This window comes from Ambystoma mexicanum, chromosome 2p, assembly GCF_040938575.1.
Source record: "Ambystoma mexicanum isolate Mex_15411 chromosome 2p, UKY_AmexF1_1, whole genome shotgun sequence".
Lineage (NCBI taxonomy): Eukaryota > Metazoa > Chordata > Amphibia > Caudata > Ambystomatidae > Ambystoma > Ambystoma mexicanum.
The window spans coordinates 177,926,861-177,947,459 of NC_090923.1; the positions used below are offsets into that span (position 1 = coordinate 177,926,861).

General features: G+C 46.1%; 1 protein-coding gene across 1 annotated transcript in view; it reads left to right on the top strand.

Annotated features, from left to right (window-relative positions):
- Positions 1-20,599, top strand: part of SEC13 (SEC13 homolog, nuclear pore and COPII coat complex component) — a 207,506-nt gene that overhangs the window by 21,593 nt on the left and 165,314 nt on the right. The window contains exon 2 of the mRNA XM_069643461.1: positions 6,019-6,063. Within this exon, the coding sequence (XP_069499562.1) occupies positions 6,019-6,063 (45 nt within the window). The remainder of the gene's footprint in view (positions 1-6,018; positions 6,064-20,599) is intronic.

Below are 20,599 nucleotides of genomic sequence, written 5' to 3' on the forward strand. Positions count from 1 at the left end.
GCTGTGTAGTGTAATTGATAATTGAAAAACACACGTGGTATTGCGTGCAAGTGCTGTGCGCAGGAAAGAATGGCGCTGCTGCGCACCAGGTGTTCATTTCCTTCAAGGGGGGGAAAAAAGGAATGAGTTATGGTGCTATGGGGTGGGGGTCAGTGGGCGTGGTCACGTTAACACTTGCCTACATTAATTCCCTTAAAGGGAAAGTCTTTTGTTTTTGTTTTGACGAGGCAAGACTCCGTCCCGTACAGTGACACCCATACAGTATGGAGGAAAGGGGACTGGACATATGAGTACACAACCATGTGAATTTAACTATTTAAAGGGGTCTTAAATAATGGGCGAAATTATAAATTTGCATCTAATGTGGAAGATGGATTTGCGGAACGCTATTAGCTCCTTACTTCCCAGTTGTAGCTCCTGGTCACTGATTAATGCTGGCTACTCGGGAGCTGATTTTATTTTCTGCTTATCCAATTGTAATTTTGATCCATGAAATGACAAAATGGAAAGCAAATAAAGCAAGTTTTAAATAGGTTCTGGCAGAATTATTTAATAAGCATAAAGGATCTCAAATCCAGCGGTTTAGGGTGTATGGCTGGGTAATGATCATGTTGAGCACATTGAATAAAAAGCCTCCCAGTAGCTAGATATTTGGGTGTCTCCCTATTGAGGCTTTTTTTTTAAATGTATATGAACTGCTGTATTCCAAATCTGCGACCACCACTGTTGCTCTTTCAGGGGTGTGGCGTGTTAGAAAAAATCTGCTTGCTCAAAATATAATTGACTTTAAAAATTCCTTGCCCACTAAATGTACTTGCACCACATTATGTCAATTAATCAAATTTCATGACACACCTACATTTGTGTCTACCTATGGCCTAGCTGTAAATGCAATATACTTTAAGTGGGTGGCAATTTCAATTCTAAAAACAAAAGACATCTACAGTGTCTAGAGCACTTCTAAGGAAAATGAGAATTTCGCCAGCATCACTCTATTCTGGCCAATAAGAACCAGGACACATCTGCCGTATTAATAAACAGCTGGGAAAAGAAATTATTAGACATCTTAGAAGAAGCGAACATAAAAATGTCCTTGGTCATAAAGATCCCGCAACTGGCAAAAGATAAATTCAAACAATGGAAGTGGATAAAAAATGCGGAAAAACGTGTCGCATTAACTTCAGCAATAGATTTAGGCCTGAGCGCGCAAAAAATTGGTGTACTGCCAAAGTATTTGGCTAGACTTCCATCCAATTACCACCGGAAGGAGCGGCTGATGAGAATAAAAGACTCTACGACTATGAACGACAAATGTCGCTTCTGCCAGAAGGAGCTTGAATCCACTAAACATCTAATAATTGAGTGTCCGCAGATCACCGGCCAAAGTTCCTTGCATCTAGAACGTTATGCTCTTAAAATCGGTAACCTGGTTGAATGGTGGACCCATTTGATTATGGGAACAAATGTGCAGCTAACTTGTGATGTAGTTAACTTTATGGACATGATATTACCACAAACGTGAAAATACTGGAACTCTCAGATAATGCTACTAATACAACTACAGAACTGTAGATTATCCCACATCCGCATAACTCCAGACGTGAAATGCATAATGATGTGGGACAGAGGAATGGGAATGACAAAAAGTTTGTTTTCTTTTACAAAACTATAAAAGTCTATAATTTTTTTTTAAAAAAGTGTCATTTTACTATTCGGAATGGATATCGTTTGTCTTGAATAAAACGATGCAGACTTTATTCCAGTTTTTATGTAATGTAAAAAACGTCTTAAATGGCATCCTTTTGCCTATTTTGTTGCTCTTTCTATGTGTGGTTGTCTAAGAAAAGGAGTGGTGGTGTTGTTGGTGGGAATGCATAATTGACTAATGTGAATTCTCTGTTGTTGATGAATGCAGGTCTGAAGTACCCAGAGTACTGATCTGCTTTTGTGTTTAGCAGACACGCTTCAGGATATGTTATCTGAATGGGACTACCCAAGACCTGAGCTTTAATGCTTTGGGTGTGGTGTCCCACATATGTAAGGGAGTGTAATAGGGTGAAAGAGGAGAGCTTAAAAATAGCTTGATTGTTGTGGTTGGGGCGGTGGTGTATATAGTACAAACATAGCTAGGAAGCATAGAGCACTTGACAGTAATTTTGACAAATTGTCAGTAACATTTGAGGTACGGCAGTAATGTTTACAATATATGGCATGTGATATTCTGAGAGTGGAATGTGATGTCTCGATCAGAACTCCAAATAGGGTTTTGAAGTGGGAGTAAATGATATTTTAGGGAGTAAAAAAGTAAGTCTCATTCCAAATGGGAGTATTTTATAAGCAAGTAAAAAAAATGTTAACTGTAAAACGGAAATGATTTTGTAATACTACTTTGCACATTAAAGGTACACTTTTTTTTATGTTTATTTTTATTTTATTTCCTCCCCCCCCACCCCCTTCTTCAGATTAGTAGTTTCTTCCTGTGGCACTACTTGTCCAAATATATCCACGCAGCTGTGTGGCTGAAAGCAGGGGGAGCAGTATCCCCAATATTTAGGAGTATTTTACTGCCTTTTTAATTTTTTTTAAAGTGGGAGTATGATTATTTTTTGGGGAGTTAGAAATATAAGCCCAATTCCCAATGGGAGTATTTTATAAGCCAGTGACATGTTTTAACTGGAAAATGGAAATGTAGTTATTTATTAGTTTTCACCTTGTTATTCATACACATTAAAAGATAGATGTTCTTCCTCTAAGCAGGCAATAATTAGTAGGTTCTTCCTGTGCGCGCACTACTGGTGCAAAAATATATCCTTTCAGCCATGTGGGTTAATGTAGGGCCACAAGGCTCAAGGGGTTGATTTACAATTTTATTTGTTGGGGAGTATTTTCATTCCCTAATTATTATTATTATTATTATTATTATTATTATTATTATTATTATTATTATTATTATTATTATTATTATTATTATTTTATTTTTTTTTTTTTTTTAAGTATTTGCCTATTTCTGGGGCATTACAGCAGGTGCCACACCCCTTATATTTAGGGGCCGAAGGTGACAGGCAACTTATGTGTTTTTGTTTCATGTATTTGGTTAGGAGTAGTTTCACTCATTTTATATTTTTTTAGGAGTATTTGCCAATTTAAGAGTAAAAGTGGCTCATGGACACATTATCTGCAGGGCTGGTCTCAGTAAGTAATCTTCATTAATCTTGCTTGTCTTCGTACTTTCTCTGAGGTGTCTAACCCCATGATGTTTACCTATACTGCACCCGTTCACCTTTTCCATGACACCAAGGCCCATTCCATATCACCCGAGGGAACGGGGGACCGAAGTGGGTTGTAAGTACTATGAGGGAAGTGTAGGATTAGGAGTAACGAGGATGACCTCATTGAGACGTTAAAGGGACTGGCAGTGATTCGCTGATCGCACAGTAAGTATTTGCCATTCTGCTGATAAACTGGTAACCACCATGCTGGAATGGCACTAAACTCTGGTCTGTACAGAGGCGGCGAGGTCTACCCATTACGAAGATGGCTGCCCACAGTTTCATCTGCACATCTGAGCCCAGGATTGTGCCCATAGTAGAATTGGCTGGCTTCCTCGACACACAGTCCTCTAAACGTCTCATACAGGACCTCTGAATCCCCTTGTGCCACTTATATTGGTCCCCTAAACCAGAGTAAGCTGGGAACGAGAGCGCCAACATACTTTGTTTACTTTGGTTTACCAACTCCAGTGCGCTCTTGTTAGACTGCCCAGCCCAATGTCGTATGCGGACGGTCACCATTCCACACTGGGATCAGTGCGACATCCTCCAACCTTTCGCACTTGATACCACTGATACGAGTGCAGTACAGCTGGCGGGGATCAGCGTTCCCGGGCCCGTAGACGGAGAGCTCTGTGCAAACGCTCCTGCCTCGCTGCCATCTTGGCCACACCCCTAGACTTTCCATTTTAAAATGTTGTTGTGTCAGGATTCGGATTCCTATTTATTTAAAGTGCAATTTGTTTACATTACGAAACCTTGCACTAATGTTTTAAAATACGTTCTCAATATATTATAAGAAATGCAGAAAAAGAAACCAGCAAACAAACCAATAAAACATTACTAACATTTCAGTTCATATTCTTTTTAAATGAAGGCGAATCCTTCCTATAATTAAAATACTTTCCCGTTCAAGGTCTGTAATGTCATATTGTTTGCAACATTTCATTATACAAATTAGTTTAAAATGAGATTCGATCTTAATAAAAACTGAAAGTTCTTTTTCAAATGAGACCATAAACAATTCCATGAGGAAATGCCCGAATCCATCTATACACAAGTGTTTTGAGGCGCAAAAAGGTAGGAGGAAGGGGGAAAAGGGGATCATGCAAGTGCATTACCGAGAAGTGCAGAGGGGGGTGGGGAGGGGACAGGACAGAAGGGCCCATGAGAAGGAGAGTGCCAGGTGGATAGGGCCAGGGGAAACGGAGAATGCAGGGGATGTGGATCCACAAGCTAAGTAAGGGGCTGGAATGGCTCCAAGAGTGTAGGCCAGCCAGTAGAGTGCAGGCGGGTGGTGGGAGCGGATAAGGGCAAGTGCAGTATGAGGGGGGGTCAGGAGAGAATGGGCAGGGGGGTGGCTGGTGCCCTGTATGACATTTGAAGGAACCAGAGCACCAGTCTTAAGGCGGGGGGAGGGGGGGCATTAACATTAGCATTAGAAGGGCAGGGGGAAGGGGAGTGGGAGGGGAAGAGGGAAGTCCTTGAGCTTCTGGAACTTAAGGAGATCTGGATCAAGTTTGAGGGGCAAGGGGCCATTCCCGAGAGAGGCATCTGTAGAGGAGAGGGTGAGTTCTACCCACACTCTGCTTCTCTCTAGCAGGGAGGGAGGGAGAGAGGAAAAAAGAGAGAGAGAGAGCATCTCTCCCAGGCCCCAAAAAGCCTTGTAGATGATGCAAAGGGTCTTGAACCTGATCCTTGCAGCAACTGGGAGCCAGTGGAAAGATTAAGGGCTGTAGAGATGCTGTCCCTGGGCTTGTGGCCAAGGATAAGTTGAAGGGAGGAGTTGGCCATTTTGAGGAAGAGATTTGCAGTAGTCCAGCCTGGAAAGAACCAGAGCTCTGGAGACATTGAGTTTCGGAGGGAAGGTGAGGAAAGGGAGAATCCCTCAGAGGAGGTGCAGCTGAAAGTGGGCCTTTTTGGCAAGGTCTGTGCTGTGAGGAGAGGGAGAGGAGTTGAGGGAAGCCAGAGTTCAAATGTCTACTCCTGTAAGGCTGCTTTTCCACATGGTTCTGGAGCAGATCTCTATATCCCCGTCCAAGGAAAAACTATGCTATCTCTGGACCGTGGAAGGAACCAGATCTCTCGTCAACCCCCAAATAACATCATCCAATTGCTATTCTCTCCACATCCGATGACCAACCAGGTCTAGTATGCCAAAAATGCTCCTACCCTATTCCTTGCTAATGCCCCCCTCCCATCCCCCACTTCACAAACCAAGGGACTGCCCATTTGGTTAACGTACCAGGGTGTATGTGTATACGTATATATTCTCCATTACCAAGATCGCAGAATTTCCGCATTGTACACAGGTAATGGGTGCTACTGACTTTACTCATCACCACAGGTGGTTGGTTCTGCGTCAGCCTATCCGACTAACACAGACCCCTTTTTGCTATAGAGCCACATGCAGCGAAAGGCACTAAATAAGGCCACACTGTACATGACAAGCATCTAACTTTATACCAATACCAAATATAGTTTTGAGATGGATTGTATAAGCTACTTGACGAATCCTAACCATGAAGATGCCCTTTTAGGTTAATGTTACCTTTTTGCATACATTTTCTATCTGTTTAGTCCCTGGCGTATGTCGCTCTTTTTTACACCCTTATGAACTGGCTCTCCAATTGTTCTCATATTTGTGCTATTGTGCAGGCAACCTTTGGTGGTGATGCCTGGGCTGCATGTTTTATCCAGAAATGCAGTTATAAAATATTTTACCAAGATGATTTTCTTTCTCTTTCAGGTGTCTGTAATTAACACCGTAGATACGTCCCATGAGGATATGATTGTAAGTGGTAATATTTATTCTTAAAAGCAAATTGATGTCTTGGTCTTGTTTCAGTTTCTTCTTAATGAATATGGTGAGCATGTACAGGAATACAAAATAAATGAATGTTCCATAAACTGGTGTTTTTTCCACAGTATTTCCTTTCTTAAAAAAAATGATTAATTTATAGCACGTTTTTCAATGTTAAGTAGGTAGGGATTTTTCATTGAATGACATGAAGCTAATGGAAGGATAGTGCAGGTTAGTCTCGGGTGCAAAATAAGTGGGGGTAGTAAAGGGGCATTGAGCTGCGTGTTGTGAGCCACAAAGGTACCGTGTACAAGCGCATGTGAATTTTGGAGTGCAATGTTAGACAGAAAAAGAGAAGCAAGCTTGTGATTGTAGAATAAATGAGCAAGGCATTCAGAGGATCATTACAGCAACAGATTGGAGGGGTTAGTGAGTGTGGACCTTTTTGTGGTATCTTTTCATGAACTGAAAGGGAGGGAGGATGCAAGGAGGTAGAATGCATTAATTTACGTGGGAGAGGAGGCAGTTGGAAGGGGTTAGAGGCCGGGAGGGAGGACTCTAAAACAAATTCCTGCCTTTTCATTGTCATCAAAGGCATTGAAAGCTGCGTATTAATAAATACAAAATAATTTTGGACACGTAACAGTAAAATGCACAATGTGAAGGTGCTAAGTAAATTTACATCCACGTTCTTGATGTTACTGAGGAATTGCTGTGGAAGTCAAAGTCCTAGTAACATGCAATAATTAAGAGGCCTAGAACCTTAGCAGAAATTTGGCCCCTAGCAAGTAGTACATTCTATTAGTACATTTTCTATTACGTGCTTCACACTGGAGACCAGTCTCTAAGAGCGGGACCTGTGTTGCGCTGCATAATCTGGCTTCCAAGGCAAACACGTTGCCCCTTAGCTGTCCTCCTTGCCCTGGACTGAGTATTGCTATTATTTTGAACACTGATCGAGGTTCCGTTCTCTGATTGACGACCGGTTGTATCATTCTGCTCCTTTCACTGAAGCAAGCAAAAAGTGTTTAAGATATGGATTCTTTGGTGGAAGCTATAGGGTTGGTTGTGAGCAGCACAGCAGAAAGAATAATCTTGACACTTAGGCCCTCCTCCCCCTGGATATGTTGGATATGTTGGTTGGTTGTGCATAGGGGGGCTGGAGGAGAAAGGGAGGTCAGCAGCTTGTCACTTGCCCAACTCTTCTGCATATATATATATTTCTTTGTATTCTGCACCTGGCCCTAGGGCATCTGGGTGCATATCTTGAGGAGGTAAGGTAACATACAGGTACAAATTTCCCTGGGGAAAATCAATTCTTAACAATGAATATGCAATAGGCATTTCTTAGTGCATACATAATATGACAAGTAAGTAGATTACAGGATAGGATAGGAACATACTACTAAGTTTACTATAGTACAAGAATACAATGTAATTTACAAATGCAGGCGATGGCGATTGAAGCAGACTGACACGTTGCCATGGGTGGTTAGGTGGATGTGGCAGACGCGTCTAGCTCATAAATACAGAGTTTAGTTTTTTTCTTGAATGAGTGATAAAATGGTTCCGCTCTGAGTGTGGTAGGTATTGTGTTCCAAAGTCTGGCCGCAAGGACTGGGAAACTTGATTCCCCCCGTTCTTCTGCAGCTTGAAACTGGGTACAGTAAGCGCGTGGACATGTGCCGATCTCAGCGGTCTGTTGGCGGTGTGCCAAATGAAGCGGTTTGCCAGGTATGTTGGGGGCCAGATTGGCCTGGACCTGGATATTCGGTGAGCAACGGGAAGCCAGTGTAAGGTACGTCTTGTGTCCGAGATGTGTAGTCTCCTCGAGATGGTAAGGGCTACCCTGATGGCGTTATTCTGTGTTACTTGTAGCTTATTGATGTTTCTTTGGCTAGTCCCTAGGTAGAGGGCATTGCAATAATTAATTTTAGCCATGATGAGAGTTCTAGCAAGGGTGATGCAGTTATCAGTCGTGAGGAAGGGTCTACAGGTGGTGATGAGTTTGCAGGTATACGCCGAAGCAGATACAACAGCATTTGTTTGTCTGGTGAGAGATAGTGTCGAATCAAGGTAAATACCTAGTGTTTTTGTGTCGTTAGACACTTTGATAACATTCCCATCGATAGTAAATGTTTTGTACCTAGGGTTTAGTTTAGAGAGTTTGATGTGTGACCCGAGGACAAGTAACTGTTTTTTCATCAGTAAGGCAGAGTCCATAATGCTGCCATCCATGCCTGGATGACTGTGTAGACTTCATTGAGTACTTTAAAGTCGATAACATAGTCGCCTGTAATGGGGATGAGTATCTGGGTGTCGTCGGCATAGTTGGTGTAAGACACCCAGATAGTCAAGTATGTCAGAGTGGCTTTGTAAACACATTGTACAGTGTAGGGGAGACACAAGATCCTTGTGGGACTCCACACGGGACAGGTGTTGGTTCAGCAGAAGCAGATGGTGAGAAAACCCTCATGGTTCTGTTTGCCAAGAAGGAGCTGATCCAAGAGGTGGCAGCGTCTGAGAAATGGGCAGCTATTTTGAGGTGCTGATAGAGAATGTGGTGATCTACCAAATCGAAAGCTGCTGAAAGATCAAGAAGAAGTAGGAGTGCCAACTTGCCCTTATCATTTAGGTCCTCAATTTGTGTTTTAAGTCAATCCAGGCAGTTTCGGTTCCAAGTCTGGGGTGGAAACCTGATTGGCGGAGACCCAATAGTTTGTTTGTTTCAAGGTAATCCTGAATTTGTAGGTAAGCAATGCGATCCAGAATGTTTAGTAAGTATGGCACGGTGGTAATAGACCTATAATTGGAAGGGTTACTCGGGTCAAGGGTGGGTTTTTTGATTAGTGGGATAACCCAGGCATCCTTGAGGTTGTCGGGGACAATACCGGGTTTGAATGAGGCATTTATGAAGGTAGTGATAAAAGGAGCAAGATTGGCAGCCTCCTTAATGATAGGAGCTGGGCATGAATCACCTTGGCAGTTGGACGGTTTAAGCTTCTAGATGATATTTTCAACTTCCCATATAGAGAGAGGGGAGAAGCTGAATGGTTTGAAGGAGTGTTTAGGAGTGGGGGATGTTATATGAAGGGGAATTGAGTGCTGGGTCTGATAGGTTGCTTCATTTAGCATTAATCTTAATTTGTAATGTAGACATTTTATCTAGGAGTGCCTTTTGGATGTTGGTGCACCATGCAGTGTCGGGGGTTCATATATCCAGTGAGGCTACGGGAGACTAGTTCCTTGAGGATCTTGAAGAGTTCTTTTGTATTTGATTCTGCTTGCATGATATGTTTATTATAAACGTCTTTTTTAGCTGCAAGCAGGGCTTTTTTTGTAAATGGAGCAAACACTGGTTAAAGTGTTTGTGGCTTGTGAAGGTGTACTTTATGGATGGTTGTGAAGGTATAATTTATGGATGGTGTATACACAGGGAGATTACCAATTACCATTTGTGACTGGTCAGTTTGTGCCTTTGTGACTGGTCGGTTTGTGATGTCCCCCAGAATTGGTTTATGAATCATGCTTCCGTGATCATATTCATTCCCACAACGCAATTTTATTTCCTTCTGAGCCCAATGCTCTGTACAAATTTATTTACTTAAATTAACAAATCCACCTAGTCATGACACTGCAGAACTGACGTATACAAATGATTTCATTTCAGGTCCAATTCGACGGGGTTATAAAAGCATATCAAACATTAAGGCAATACACAATCTTGCATCTCATATAAATCATTTTCGCTGCCTCACATGATAAAGCATAATTGTTTAAATATACAATATATACAACCTAGATCAATACAGAATAAATAGAAATACAATGGCTAAACTTTAGCATGTTCCGGGTTCTGCCTCTGCCCACGCTTTCCTGCACATTCAGGACATGGTAAAAAAAAACTTTAAAAAATCAAAATATGTAGTTATTACTACAAAAACCACCATTTAATTTCACATGGATCTACAGAGACTCCTAATTAAATTTTTGTAATCAATGGTGGTTTCAAATATGCCATTTCTATATGGCTGACGTATTCAATTAAAGTGCTGGAGTGACACTATATTCAGACAGAACGGCAGCAGTCTGAATTTATCCACATATCCAGCCGATCTAGATATTTTAGCAGGATTTTAACATGCCTTCATCAGGCTAACGTTGCTCCGCCGTCCTGTGCTAGGACATCCAGCATAGCTTCTCTATAGTTTTTGCATGCAATAGGAGACCCTATATTGGGGCAATAAAATGTGTTTCACATGCATTTCACACAGAATATCCTTTGGCTCCAATTACTTTTTTTAAATTTTTGTTAAAACCTTTATAAGTTCTTGATTTAGATACATAGACACCCAGAGCATCACATTTTATGGTCATAAGGATACGTACAATTCCATAACGCATGCATTATTTACCTTCAACACAACATGAGGCAATACTTTGACATAGTGATCCAATCTTAACAGGCTTGCAATGGCGACAGGGGAATTCACTGGTATTAAAGAAACAGTTGCAGACTCCTCAGTTTCAGATAACTTATGAAGATATACCTGAAATGGGGACCAAATGTCTTATTGCCTGCCGTGAGGCGGCAGCATGGCTATCCATCGCTCCTCTGTGTACGCTGCCTAGGTAACTGCAGCAAGCCATTCCTTAATGGTGGGTGTAGTGGGCCGAAACCATAGCGGAAGTATATTTCGGACTGCCAGTATCATGCAAAGCCTTGCTAACTTGCGTCTGGAACCCCGGACCGTTAAGAACTCATGAAACGGTCATGTCAGGGTACAGGATACAATATCATGATCAAGCATTTGTGAGATAGCCTTGCAAACACTATTCCAATAACCGGCAGTTTAGGACACGCCCAGACCATGTGAAGATGCCCAGCGTTTTCTGAGGAACATCTTGGGCAACAAGGCGAGTGATCTTTAGACATGATGTGAAACCTATGGGGGGGGATAGTGTTACGCTCACCTGGCTCCCACAGGGGCGTCGGTCGGACCCAGACTGCTGCGGCCTCCACCCACGTGATGCGTAGTGCAGCGATGACTGACTGGATCTGCCCTCCTAATCTTGTTTGCTTTGCCCGTAGAAATATTCTCCTTATAGTCTTGAAGGATGAGCCCTCCATCCTGCGAAGCACGCAGGGGCGTGTTGATGACCAGTTACTTCACTGGCCTGAAGATATTGGAAGAGTTGTAGATGAATCCTGACTCCAAAAGGTCCTGGCGAAGAGCCGTAAATGTATAGTTTGTAAGAGTTCAAAATGTCTGGAATTCACTCCTGTCCAATTCCTTTTATCCTGCAGCTTTGACCCAGTAAGAAGATTGACAGCTGAAAGCGCTCCGGTAAAAGTCTGTTACCCAAAACTGTCCGGTAAATAATTCCAAGGGTTAAATAATGCCAAGGGTTACATTTGCTGCTTTCTCCTGATCTTACAGGTGTGGCATTAGAAGATGTGGCGTGCTGATGAATTGTACCTCCGGTGGTAAAAATCAGATAAGCATATGGCAGCTAAAGAGATTGTCTCTGTCTGTTTTCTCTGCTCACCTTGTTGTTTCTTGTCCCCCCTTAGGTGCCGGGATTCGGCAATTTAAAGATTGAGACAGCGCCGGATCAAAGAGATGCTGTGTGGAACAGTGAGTATGGCGCGGCGCTGCTGCTGGCGACGCAACGCTTTTAAAACAGTCTTTCCTCTGGTTTGAAGATGCGATGAATCCGTAATCGGGTAAGAAATCAGGTAATACTCTTGTTCTAATCTTTGCTTCTTTCCTTCTTTCTAGGTGCTCCAGGTTCGAGGCGGGCGTAGCAGAAGGCTGGATGCTGCTGCTGGCACGGTGAGCGTTACGCTGCTGGATGCAGAATAACGCAAAGCGTGTGCTGCTCTTCGGGTGTGGTTTAAATAGCCTCCAAAGCAGTCCCAGGTAGGTATTCCTCCCTGACCACACCCGAGTAACAAAATAGTCCCTAAGGTAAAGTAGTCCCTTCCAGGCCTCACATGGGCTTGGATCTTCTTGCAGCATGGTCTGCATCAGGTAAGTGAGCACCTATGAGCTTGGCGCCTATGGCGCCAGGACTGAACCCAGACAGCCCCTAGCAGGGGTTGCTGGGTTTTCTCAAGGCGACATGCCTGCTCCCGGGGCTGATGGGCGTGGTCTGGATGCCCGGGGGTATGCATTATGACACATAGTGATACCTATGCAGCACCTTAAAGTGAATCAGATGGTATTTAGTATTCAGTTGCACCATACGGGCCTGACCCCAGATAGCGTTCCATCTCTCCTCCGTCAGCTCGATACCAAGGTCCCTACTCCAAGCTTCATGAGGCCTCGTAAGGGGCTTCTAACAGAGCTCTTGGACCACACAGTACAACCTAGATACCATGCTGGAAGGGCCAGCAGCCCCAATCACTCTTGCAATCAGAGGGTCGTCGGGTGGCTGTGTGGGGAATCCGGGCCATCGCTTCTTAACCACCCTCCTCAGTTTTGCATATTGCAGCCATCCCGATGGAGCCCACCCAGCGCCACCCGAATGTCCAACCACCCACTGATTATACCCTGCCCAAATATCCCTCCGCACAGAGAAGCCTCTCTCCGCCCGTGCAGTGGCTGCTGTCTTGCTAATCTGCGGGAGACCTGGTCCATGGTTCCATAACGGTAAGACTTGATGTAATGGGTGGGGGTCTCTCAACTCTCGTCTTCAATTTGTCCCAGGCCATAGCTGTAATGTATGCTGGCCCTTCATCTGCCTGGCCCCCCGCAGGGCAGGCAAAAAGAGCATGCACAGCTCCCTTGGTCTGGCCACTAAACGTTCAATTTTAACATGTGCGAGAGGAGGTCCCGCCTCTGACCAGTATGTTGCAAAGTGTGCTTGAGCTGTGAGCCAATAAAGCTCAGTCAGGAGCGGCCACTCCTCCTAGTCCACACGGTCTGACCAGAGTGGACCATTTCAACCTGACCGCCCCCGAATGCCAAAAAAGCTATTGATTTCTGATCCCAGTTTGGGGAATAACATTGAGCCAGGCTACATGGGAACATTCAGGAAGCGGTACAGCAACTGAGGCAACACCACCATTTTAAGCAACAAAACCTTACCAAGAAGAGTGATGGGTAACTGGTCCCAGGTAAGCAGATAAGGGGCTAAGAGACCGCAGATAATCCCCATAATTGCGGTCATACAAAGAGTTTTGGCATCTCGTGTTTATGATACCCAAATACTTTATCTCCTTTGGTGCCCATAGGAATCCCATGAGGTCTGCCGGAGCTGCAGTCCTTTCAATCAGGGGGAAAAGCTCAGACTTAGCCCAATTAACTTCTAGGCCGGAAAGAGATCCAAAGTAGGCAATATCCTGCATGATGGGCATGAGATTACACTCTGGGTCCCTCACATATAGTAGGGCATTGTCTGCATATAGGGAAACCATCTCGGGTGATTCCACAAGCCTTATCCCCCTATGTGAGTGTTTATCCCTTATCAGATCAGCGTAAATAAGTGGGGACAAGGGGCAACCTTGCCTGGTGCCTCTGCCAATGTCACTTGCCACAGGATTAGTATAAAGTAGTTGTATGTAAGCGTGGGCCACACTTCTCCAGAACTGCCCACAGAAAGCACGAGGACACAGTCGAACGCCTTCTGTACATCTAACATGACCTGCAACAGCGTTTGCCTGGCGGTCAATCTGAGAGGGGATGTTTAAACGGGCATCTCAGGTTGAGGGCAGTGGAGCGGCCAGACACGAAGCCTGACTGGTCGGGATGTTTTAGTGTGTCCTGTATTGGGCTAGTCGGAGAGATAATACCTTGCCAAATATTTTAACATCACTGTTTATTAATGATAAGGGGCGATAAGATCCACATTTTGTGGCCGGTTTCCTGGGCTTAAGCAATACCATAATTACTGCCTCTAATGAGGGAGGCAGTTCTTTTTTGAGGGACGCCTCGTCCAAAAGGGCAGCGAGACAGGGAACCAGGAGACTCTTGTAGCTTTTATAAAAATTAATGTTAAGTCCATCGGGGCCGGGGGCTTTGTTAGAGGGTAAAGCATCAATAGTCTGTGAAATCTCCTCAGCCTCCATGGGACGGTTCAGAGTATCTCTGCTGTGATCCGTCAGGGCAGAGAGAGGCAGCCCATCCAGGAACTTCTCAATATCTGCATCTGAGTCATCATTACAGCCTGCATACAGTTTAGCATAGAAGGCACGAAATACTGCATTAACATCTCTGTAAGTGTGGACCAACCTACCCTCCGGGTCCTCAACAAAGGGAATGTGGCACCCGCCCCTCTCCTGATGCACCAACTAGCCCAGCAAGCACCCTGGCCTATCGCCTTCACCGTATTGTCTAGGCTATCCAGGACAATGGGCCATCCAGGAATTTATGCTCCCTTTCCGCTGCCTCGCTAAAACTGTCAAGTGCCTTACTGATGACACCCAGGGTTGTAATTTATGGATCTTGCGCATATAATGCCTCTAGCTGTTTCAGAGAATTCTCATGCCCCCGGATGCTCCTGCATATTTAAGATTCCTGCCTCTTGGCCCTGGCCATGCCCCGAATATATGCTTTAAAACTTTCCCAAAGGACCGCCATGGAGTCTACTGAGCCAGTATTAATGTCATAGTATTCTTGCATACATTAGCCCAGCTCAGCCCTATAGACAGAGTCAAGAAGAGAGTGGGGTTTAAATTTCCAAGAGCGGCCGACGAGCAGGTGCTCCATCCATGCTAGGGAGAGAGTGACCGGGGAGTGGTCAGAGTATGTCCTCTGGTGAATAGCAGCGTCAGTGATGCAATTAATCAGCTGCCCAGACACAAGCCACAGGTCAATCCTGGAATGGGAGTCGTGTGGGGTAGTTTAAAATGTATAGCCTCAGCCCGGAGGATGCAACAGTTGCCATGTATCTACTGCTCCGAGCCCCGATAGCCCATCCAGAACAACGCCTGCCGCCTCATCACAGGTCGGGCCTTACTACTGGATCTATCCAAGTGGAGATCAAGAATAGTATTAAAATCCAGCCCCCATAAGATTGGGACCAGGGGGTACCTGCCCACCAGATCTACCGGCAGCCAGCTGCGAGTAAAACTCTGGTTCATCGGTATTGGGCACATATATGTTAAGCAAAATTACCTCACAACCTACGAGCGTTCTGTACAGCAGCACATGGCGCCCCATTGGGTCAATATGGGTGTCCTTGGGGACATACTGGAGTGATCTATGGATTACAATCATAACCCCCCCAGCACTGGGTGGAGTATTTCGTATAGTACCGCTGAGGGCCCCAGCCTTTGGCAAACTTCTCGCAACTTGATGCTGGCGCATGCGTCTCCTGTACATAAAGGATACGTGCCTTGTGTCTCTCTACATGTAGCTGCAGTCTGCGCATCTTGGCATAGGTGCCCAAACACCTTACATTCCAGTTTCAGCCATAGCCCAAACCCATTGGATGAGAGAGCTTGGCCCAGTAGTGGCCCACATGTCATTGCCCTAATCATTGTGTCAAATAACATTGTAGTTCTCTGATGTCATGCCCCCCCCAATGCCAAGCATTTTCAAAACCATAGTCCCGTCCACCCCCCACCCCAACTAGGGGAATGATGCAGTCCCTCCCCACCCTCTCTGCCCCCCTCCCAATCAGTGGGGCCCATTGCCCACCACAACTAAAACAAACAACATTGCAAATTAGCATGGGGGCGCTGATTGCGCTGTGTAGCCCACCCACATTGCTGCGTTCATATTGCAAGAACATGGCACACAACAGGAGAACATTAAACTCAATTAAAAGATAATGGCTTCAACAGCCCATGTAGTGCAGCTTACTTAAGTGTTACTAATAACAGCATAGCAACCGGCATATCTACGGGAATATCATGAAGAGTATAGAGCAGCATTAGCCAGGGAAGTGTTGCTCAAGAAACTTCATCGCATCTTCTGGTATTGTAAAGAAGTAGACTTTCCCAGCGTGTTCAAGCCGGGGTTTGGCGGGGAACACCATTGCATAGTTGACACCAAGGTCTCAGTCCCTTCATCGCTAGGAATGTCTTGCATTCTTGTTGCACCGCAACCGAGAAATCGGTGTACAGGTGTATTCCGCCCCAACGGAAGGAGGCACTGTTATCCAACTGTGTCAGTAGAAGCAATGTAGTTGTAGTGGCTATCAGCAAGTCGGGCAAGGGGGCACCGGGGCTCCACTTCACCGCAATCCCCCGCCGCAGGTGCTGTGCCTGCACCAACGAAACAGCCACACGGGGTCCGTGGTGGGGCCGAGGTACAGGGGAGAACCGATCGGCAGCAGCACCACCAAGTGATATAATATTGGGAGAAAGGCTCCTGGCGTAAAGGTTCTGTATCCTGGGTCCGAGCAGTGAAGCTCCACCGACGGCCCCAGCCCTGTGTCTCAAGTCTCCCCGGGTCATGTATTCAGGCGCCTATTACCACAACTCAAGAGGAGTCATTCCGGCGTCCCGTTAAAGGAGTATAGATGGAGTTTAAGCTGGGCCAGCCACCCTTGCAAGTGGACCACCCTCAGTAAGTACACCAGGGCAGGACGCTGCTTCAAAGGACAGTCTGTACACATCCAACAGTGCAACAACGGGCAGTGGCAGCTGGGTAGGAAAAGATAGCAGCTCAGTCGCCCATGGCATGCAATCCATAGATAGCTGGAGCAGTAGGATTCCAACCAGTCTCTTCGATGGCCAAGCAGTCCCATTGCAGTCTGGCACTGGCTGAGGATGGCGCAAGAGGTAATCGCCTATCCACATCTGCATGGTAACCCTGCAAGGGTCCGGATCAATTGTACCATGGACTAGCCCTGGCCACAGTGCACAGCAGCACCCCTCCCCATGGTGTGCTCGGGGGATTCCCCAGTGCCACGCTCCCACACCGGGGGATGAGTGGGAGGCACTTTATTTCTGGTCCCACGCTGAAGGTAACCAATGTATGTCCATACAGCCACGGCCCACCCCCAGTCAGGCCCCCGCAGGGGGAGGAATGGGCTGCAGCGCTCCCCCACAAGGCCTCCAGGATGGCCGCAGTCCAGCCGGGCACCACCCCTCCAGCCGACTGCCGAGTACGTCGGCGGTTCCAGCAGTAGTCGGGTACGGCGTTGCACCCTATGGCGACAGTCCTCGGGCGCCTCCCGCCGTATCAGCAGAAATGTCCGGGGCAGGCCAGGCACCAGGACTGCAGGGGCCGCCAAAGTAACAACCATCACCGCGTCTCAGAACCTAGTCCCGTCCCCAGCCCCTTCGGACAGTGCAGAAACCTCTCTGCTGATCCAGCCGCAATAGTTCAGTGCAGGACAGCTGCCACGACCGGAACGGTATCGATGAAAGCCAGCCACCTCAGCACCCAGGCCACCGGCACTCCCCGATACGGCACCAGGCGGGCTTCCACCCAGCCCGGACCAGTCAGAAAGCAGCAGCCAGCCCCTCTGCAAGGGCCGTGTCACAGCAGGCCCCCAGGCCGGGGCGTCCCAGCGGTCCTCTGCAGGGCTGCGTGGCGCAGAAGTCGTTGCAGCAGTGGAGCCCAGTATGCAGGGCCCGGGATCAGACCGCCCTGCGCCGGGGCTGCAGATCGATCCAAAACATCACACAACCTCCGCGTCCCACCAGCTGCATACTCCGTCACTTCCAAACTGTTACGTGCCCTTTAAGGATAATGAACCGCCGCGATGCTCCTGCAGGCTACGGAGCAATTTGATCAATCAGCCATCTTGCAAGCGCTCAACAGCGCCCTCGGCTCAAATTCCTTTTTTATTGGTACAGTTGGTGTAGAATAGGGGACTCCTAATAGCTTTTTGTAAATGCGTTTCCTTTGTCAGTTTAGTTGCTTTCCTGTGACTGCCCCATCATTCTGAACCAGTTAACACTGTGTGTGTGTTGTGTGTGTTGCCCTGTAGTTGTAAGGTGCACAACTCCTAGAAGGAGCACCTTTTGGGCGGCTTATAACTTTGCCCCGTCCTGGACGAATCCTCCCCAAACAAACTATATAGCCCCCACAGAATGATTTTGCATAGTTTGGTGCGGTTTTGTCCAGGGTGGACAAAGTTAAAGGGGGGGTCCCAAAATGTGTGGTAATCCTCCGTAGAAACACTTGTATACAGGCGCGTTATAAATGCCATATACGATCATAGAAACAATGGTAAACAATATTGGCTCGCGTCTACAGCCCAAACCACTTGACAGATGTTTACCAAATTTGCGCCAGGAGCGGTGGCTTGGTCCCGAAAGCATGCTTTTGTTTTTTCAAAGATTCTTTTTATTGGTATTTTCAGTACGAGCTTCAAATATAGCATTATCCAGCAAATGGATTCATCGCTGCTGAATTTATACATTAGGAGGAAGATAAATAACAATACAACATAATCTTGAGGGGGAGGGCCGGGGTAGAAAACACGGGGAGACAGCTGACTACACATTATGTGATTTGGGCGGGTAGGCATCGCCTTTGAGTGATCGGTCAAAGTTCTTATGCGGTGGAGGTTTGTGTTTTAATTTGGGTATAGGTGTCCAGACTGGTTTTCAGGGATTAGTTCAGGCGCTGCCACTCAGTATGTGCTTCCTGCCCTTTAAACAGCTCTTTAGTCCTGCTTCTCCATCCATATGAGGGTAGGTGGTTTTCTCGCCACTCCTGGGAATTGGTCCTTATAGTCCAGGAAGGGAGCACAGATTTGATAGAACTTGCTCATATTTCCAAAATTAAAGGCTGTAATTTTTTCTGCCGCTACTATTTCCCAACACTTAGACCACCACAGTGGGACTGCTGGACCTTCAGGATTTTTCCATAGCCTAGCTATTGAGATCTTTGCCGCCATTAGGAGATGCGAGCACAGGTCTGCTATGCGGCCAGTTAGCGGAAAATGTCCTTCACCTGTGGCTCCCAGTAGACCGATTCTTGGGTACCATGGGATCGCAAGACCAGCGATCTCTTTGATTCGTCCCAGAACATTTTTCCAAAACTGTGCGGCTTTAGGACATGACCACAGAAGGTGGAACAGTGTACCTTTTGGTCCGGGCATCCTCTCCAGCATTGAGGGGTTACATTTGTTAAAAATCGCCTGTAGCACACTTGAATTGCCCTTTCTTTATTGGTCACAGATTTCGAGGTTTTGTTCGCTCTGGTCCAGATGCGGCCCCACTCCTCTGGTTCAATGGTTCTGCTAATGTCCTGTTCCCATTCCAGCATGTAGGAGTCTCTATAGGGTGGATACATTCCCTGCAGGGGGGTTTTACGTGAGGGTTCGCTCTAGGGCTGTTAATTCTCTACTGCTGTTTTTTTTCTTATTGTCTCGTGGGATATCCAATGTTGCTCTGATTCTGGGACCCGGAATTTTGTTTTGCAGGCTTCGAAATTGAGCGGGGCTCCATTTTCAAGGAAGTCAGCAATGTTTTTCAGTCCTCCTTCCTTTTCTCAAAGTAGTTGGCGTGATTCCCGGAGTGAATTCTGGGTTATCCCATATCAGGAAGAGGGGGACCACGGCACAGTTGCCATTTTCCAGCACATTACCGTATTTCTTGTCGCTGATGTGGGGGGAGGGGGGGAGGGCTCGCGTTCGTGTGGTAGCGATTCTAATGGACTCTGACTCAAGTCTCTCTCTAGCCTTAGCCAACGGGGCTGGTTTGTATTTGACTTCCAATTGAAGGCCTGCGAGAGCTGAGCCACAAGGCAGTAGCTGGCGATGTCTGGGACCCCCAGGCCTCCCACCCCTGTGCTTCGGAGCAAGCATAATACATCTCGGAATACGCTGCAGTACTTCAGCACCTTTCTGCTTGAGGTAGGAGCAGCCTAATGTTCTTTTAATGTTTTCTCCTTACACCAGCAACGGGAAGCCTTTTCCCACTGGTGCCGCTTCTGAATTTTTTCCAGTTCTTGATATAGCACTGGTTGGATAGTGTCAACTATTGTATCCGTTGGCAGCCAAGAACGCCCAGGCAAGGATGGCCAGAAGTGGACCCCAGAGCCACAACAAAATCTGTGTACCGGAGTGAGTAACTTCCAACAACACACCCCACCACACCTCACCTTTTTGCTGTTGCGGCCGCCTTTTGGTGTTCAAAGCCCTGCATGTACTGCAAAGACTACTACTCGCGCTACTCTGCTTCGCTCCGGGTTTAGCTGGCTTTTTCATTTGAACATCTGCCCCCAGAACAGTAAGCAGCAAAAACAGACTGCACACCGAGTTTCTGCACGCTACTCCACTTGTGTATTTTTACAGTAATGGGCAGAATATATTTTTTATATATATGTGTATACAAACATCTTGCAATCAGACACATTCATTCTCCTTTGGGACTGCTTGGTATTCTATTCAAGCATGTCAATCTGTGAAGGATCCAATGCTGGAGAAATCTTAGTCACTTACCTGTAACTGTATTTCTTCAGCATTTTTCATAGATTCACATGCATGAGTCCTCCTCCCCTGGGGAGTGGATGCTCACTTTCTCCAGTCAATCAACTGTCAGCATACATTGTTCAAAATCTGAAGATGGCTGACTGGGGTGCAGCTTAAGCCCTGCCACCTCATTGGTTGGGGT